At 43.3% G+C, this 4,920-nt stretch overlaps 1 protein-coding gene across 1 annotated transcript; it reads right to left on the bottom strand.

Moving 5' to 3' along the window:
- Positions 1 to 2,206: 2,206 nt before the first annotated feature.
- Positions 2,207 to 4,135, bottom strand: LOC149183982 (uncharacterized). Its single transcript, XM_089415173.1, has 3 exons — positions 3,860 to 4,135; positions 3,296 to 3,766; positions 2,207 to 2,926 (listed from the first exon to the last, which is right to left on the bottom strand). The coding sequence occupies exons 1-3, from the start codon at positions 4,133 to 4,135 to the stop codon at positions 2,207 to 2,209; spliced, it is 1,467 nt and encodes a 488-aa protein (XP_089271299.1).
- Between the last annotated feature and the right edge of the window lie 785 nt (positions 4,136 to 4,920).

The following is a 4,920-nucleotide window of genomic DNA, read 5'->3' as shown; positions in this document are numbered from 1 at the left end:
TAGTTTAGTTATCTGTGTTTTTTATCAGTCTGTCGATTTGCTTCCATTGTCTGTACCCTTGTTCTGTCTCCGAAATCCACTATTGCTTAATGGACTCCTTTTGTTTCTCCTCCCATTCTTGGCAAGGAGGCAGGCAGAGGATGTCTTTGAGCTTTGGGAGCTAATTCCAGGCGTCCATCCAGAATCAGGCAGTGCTGCCATTTCTAATTTCCCAAAAGCTGTGTTGTTGGATCAGCAGGAAGTGTTGTCTAGTAGCGTTCCAAATTAGCGATCCTTTTTCAGTAGGAGTGAATCTAATAAGATCCTCCACTGGTCTGTGATTGGTGTATTCGGCTGTCCAGATGGCTGCCCAAGGCTTGTTGGGCGTAGAGAGCCATTGCCACCATATTTTAGTGCCCATGATTTCATTACTATGATTAGGATCTTGCAGACCTATGCCCCCCTTTTCTTTTGGCTTGCATGCTGTAGTCCATTTGACAAGGGCCCATTTACGATTTGTGCCAGACACGCCCCAAAGAAAATTGCGCTGTAGAGCTTTGATTTTTTTAAGGACCCATTTAGGTGCTGCCAGTATTGAGAAGAGATAGAGAGGCATTGCCTAAAGCACAACTTTGATTAGCACTGATCTGCTGGCTATGTTCAGAGTTCTTTGAGTCCATAAAGTGAGACGAGATTCCAGTTTCTCAAGGAGCATATGCTAGGAGGTGTGCCTGATTGCAGATTCTATAAGGGGGGCACCCAAGTATTTGGAAGGTAGGGAGGTTATGGAGAAGCTGAGAATGCGGGCAATAGCATGTTGAGTAATAAGAGGGGTGTGAAAAAAGAAAATCTGTGATTTTGCCTTATTTATGATAGTTCCTGAAGCGTCAGAGAAATCATTTAAGAGGGATTTGAAGATGGAGGCTTCCTGAACAGAGGGGTACCCGAAAAGCATGTTGTCATCAACGAATTGTTGATGAGTGATGGCTGGAGAATTGTGAATGGATATTCCTTTGAGATGATAGGAGAGAAGGGCTTGCTTGATATGGTGACCTAGACCTTCAGCCATTAGAATGAAAAGGAAGGGGGATAAGGGATCTCCTTGCCTGATACCTCTGGAGGGACTTAAAGGTTGAGAGGGAATTCCATTTATGAGGATTGAGAAGAAGGTTGTAGAAATTAAGCTTTGAATCTAGCGAACCCACATTGGTGAGAAACCAAAGGCATTTAACATTTTTTGAATATAAGTCCAGCTTAACTTATCAAAAGCTTTGGAAAGGTCAATCTTGAGAATCATACCTGCCTGTTTGGTGTTCTTGAGGGAGTGTATGATCTCATGAGTGAGGATAATGCCGTCCAAGATTTGTCGTCCTTCAACGTATCCGGATTGTTCAGGTGATATGAGCAAGGGCAGAAGCAACTTCAACCTGTTGGCAATGAATTTAGATATAACCTTGTATATGACATTGCAAAGAGCAATCGGGCAAAATTTGTCCGGAGTGAGGGTGCTCTCTTCTTTGGGGATGAGGGCGATAAAAGTTGAATTAAGAGAGGGCAACAGCCAATGAAGAGTGCGCGATTCCTCCACCACTTGCCACACTTCCTCTTTTATAAGATCCCAGAAAGAGTGGAAGAAAGTAGTGGTGAAGCCGTCCGGACCAGGAGCTTTTCCCTCCTTAAGCTGGTTCATAGCCAAATCCACTTCCTGAGGCGTTACAGGTCGAAGAAGGAGATGGTTGTGTTCTTCTGTGATAATTTTTGGCACATTTTGAGTGATCTTTTCTATAGCCGGTCGTCTATCAATTTGGGGTTCTTGAAGGACCTCCTGGAAGTGACTGATGAGTTCCTGCTCAATCTCTGCATGGTTTTCCACTCTTTCCCCTCCTTGCTTTTGTATGAAAGAGATGGTATTGTGCATTCTTCTTTGAATTGTAGTTCTGTGGAAGAATTTAGTGTTCCTTTCGCCTTCTTTCAGCCATCGAATCCTAGATTTCTGCTTCCAAAGAATTTCTTCCTGCTTTCTCCTCTCCTCCAATTGATTGTGAATGTGCCTTTCCAGTTCCAAAGTCCCGTCCTTGTATCCCTCTGTGATTATCTGTTGCTGGAGATCTCTCATTTCTTTCTTTAGATCTTGTTGCGCCTTGAAGATGTTGCCAAAAGTCTCTTGATTCCAGTGTTTGATTTGGGCTTTCAGGAATTTGAGTTTCTGTTGAAAATGGAACATTTTTTATCCTTCTGGCACTAGGAAGTTGTTCCAAGTGGATTTGATGAGATTGTTGAAGGCGGGATGGGAGAGCCAGAATGCCTCGAATTGGAATGGACGTTTGGTCGAGTTGCCTAGCCTTTGCCATTGGAGAGAGATCGACCAATGGTCAGAGCCAGAGTATGGAAGAATAAACGTTGAGAGGTCACCACTGAGATGCACTGCGTTATCAGTGATGAGGAATCTATCAAGTTTTGAAGCAATTTGTTGCTGCCCAGCCCTGCGATTGCTCCAAGTGTGCATTCCATTGGATGATTGCATATCTATTAGCAAGTTGTTTTGGATAAATTCTTTGAAGTGGTCATTTTCCTGTTCCAGCTTGGCTCGACCTCCCTTCTTTTCCTCTAACTTGGTGATCATATTGAAGTCTCCTCCAATGATCCATAAAGGATGGACCCTATTGAAGTTAAGAGCTTCTATTGTGTCTAAAAGAGCGATTTTGTTAGCTGCTTCTTGTGGGAAGTAAACATTTGTGAGATGACCATGAATGTTGGTGCCGATTATATGAAACGTTGCCTGTATAATGTGATGGGAGGCATGGAAATCTGAAAGCATTATCGCTTGCGTGTTCCAGGCAATTGCTAGACCTCCGGAGGCACCCGAAGCATCCACTGCAACTGATTGACAACCTAGCCATGCTTTAGAGAGGATGTTTCCCAAAGTGTTAATGTTACATTTTGTTTCCTGCAAAAAGAATATCTGGGGTTGCTCCTGCTTTATCATATTTTTTTATCATTTTGAGTTTCCTAGGGCTATTGAGCCCTCTTAGATTCCATGAAGTGAGCTTCATAATCCACTATTAGTAGTGGGCTTGTAATACTTTTTCAATTTAGCATATCTACCTGAGTCAACCAGGATTTTTCCTATGGCAATAGTTCTCTGGAGATCTATCTTTCTTCCGTGTTTTTTTGAGTCTTTAGGAAGGAAGTAGCCATCCCATTGACTACCCAACTGTATTCCCAGTTGTTATTGCTGATAGGCTCTGGATATGATGACTTCTAAAGTGCTGAGTTGATGTGCTTGGATCTTATCATATTCCTTCTTTCTGCATACTTGTTCCAGCTCAAAAATGTCTAATCTGCATAAATCTATGCTTTCCGGCTCTTCATCCATGAGTTGCGTTTGATTTCCTTTCACTGAGGTGAGAGCTAAGTGCATAGTTTGGTTGGGGAGACCATCAACATCCATTTCATTGGATTTCCCATCAGGGTTCTTGTGAGTCACCTTAGGGGTTCCCATGAAGACTTTTGGAGGCATGGTAGTGGGAGAGGAGGTAGAAAGAAGGGGCGGAGGGGAAGGGATGATCAGCGGTGGGATTGGCACAGAGTTCTGGGGTGGGTCTTCCGAATCTTTGGCAAGAACCTCGAAGCTGTTGCTCGTGGAGGGGATGGAAGCAACGTCCTGTTGGGATTTTTTTCCAGAGGAAGGTTTTTTATGCGATATTTTAGTGAAGCCCTCATGGTCCACCTTGCCTGCGAGTTCAGAGGCTTGAGGTTTGGCATTTAGTGGGCAATCTCTAAAAAGCTGCCCAAGGGCATGGCACTTACGATAGCAAAAGGGAACATGTTCAAAATCTAAGGGTTGAATCCATTCATAGTCATCATGGAAGAGACTTACCGAATCCGGAAGGGATTTGTCCAGGTGCATGAAGACACAAATGTGGGCATAGGAGGTATATCTACGCAACTTCATTTCTTCAGCAATTTTGATGAACTCTCCCAGCCCTTTACCAATGTCTCTAAGTGATTCTTCATCCCAGTATTCTGATGGGAGCGAGTACATCCTGATCCATACTGGCGCCCAACTGAGATCCTCCTTGTCAGGGTTGAATCTCTCTCTCCATGCCCTTAAATACAAACCAGTAGAGTTGAAGAAGTAGGGACCTTCATCCATGACCCTGTTTCGATCTTCGATGCAAATAAAAATCACCGTGAAAACCCCTTTTGGTCCTAGCTACAGGGTAACATGTCCCTTGGGTTTCGATTTGGCAGAGATCCATCCTTGCAGAGCTTTTTCCATCGGCCAGAATCCAATAAATTTTCCAATGAGCGCATGGTCCTTCATGTATTGGATATGACTATTGATTATGTGGCTGGGAAGTTCTATTTTGGGTCTTTCAGCTGCAATGGGTCTACCTGTTGCTGAGGTAATCTTTGGCGTTTCCTGTTGCTTGGACTTTCCCTCTTGTTCTTCATTGCTTCTATCAAACTGCACAGTGGAGTCTTTTGTCATTTCCTGCATCATGGGGTCCCATTTTTCTGTGTCATCCTATTCTAGTCTCAAAGGCCTGGTCGTATTCATCGCTTGAGGACCGCATTCTAGTGAGGGGGAAGGCATTGAAGCCCCCACCTGGGGGAAATCCATTGCGTACCCGGGTATAATAGCAATCTGCTGTCACTAGGAGGTAGACATTTATTGAGAGGAGTCAGAGAAAATGCAGAATGCGCCATTGCAGAGACAAGCCAAAACCCTAGGTTGCAGAGCGCAGCGCTAGAGCTATCTTAAGACAAGTTCCTCTCTCTTCACTACACTATTAAGAATTTATTTGTTAAAGGTGTTACTATAGTTTGTTTTCATAATTGATATTTGGATTATGGCCTTTTTAAAGATTTATTAAAAGAAAAAAAATTGTAAAAGAAAAATTATTTATTTAAGCATGAATTTCATTCTCATTGCCA

The sequence above is a fragment of the Pinus tabuliformis genome, chromosome 3_2, assembly GCF_031772625.1.
Source record: "Pinus tabuliformis cultivar Carrire ecotype Pingquan chromosome 3_2, CPIR1, whole genome shotgun sequence".
Classification (NCBI taxonomy): domain Eukaryota; kingdom Viridiplantae; phylum Streptophyta; class Pinopsida; order Pinales; family Pinaceae; genus Pinus; species Pinus tabuliformis.
Note: the sequence above shows the minus strand (reverse complement) of the source record. Positions and strands in the feature narration are given on the sequence as shown.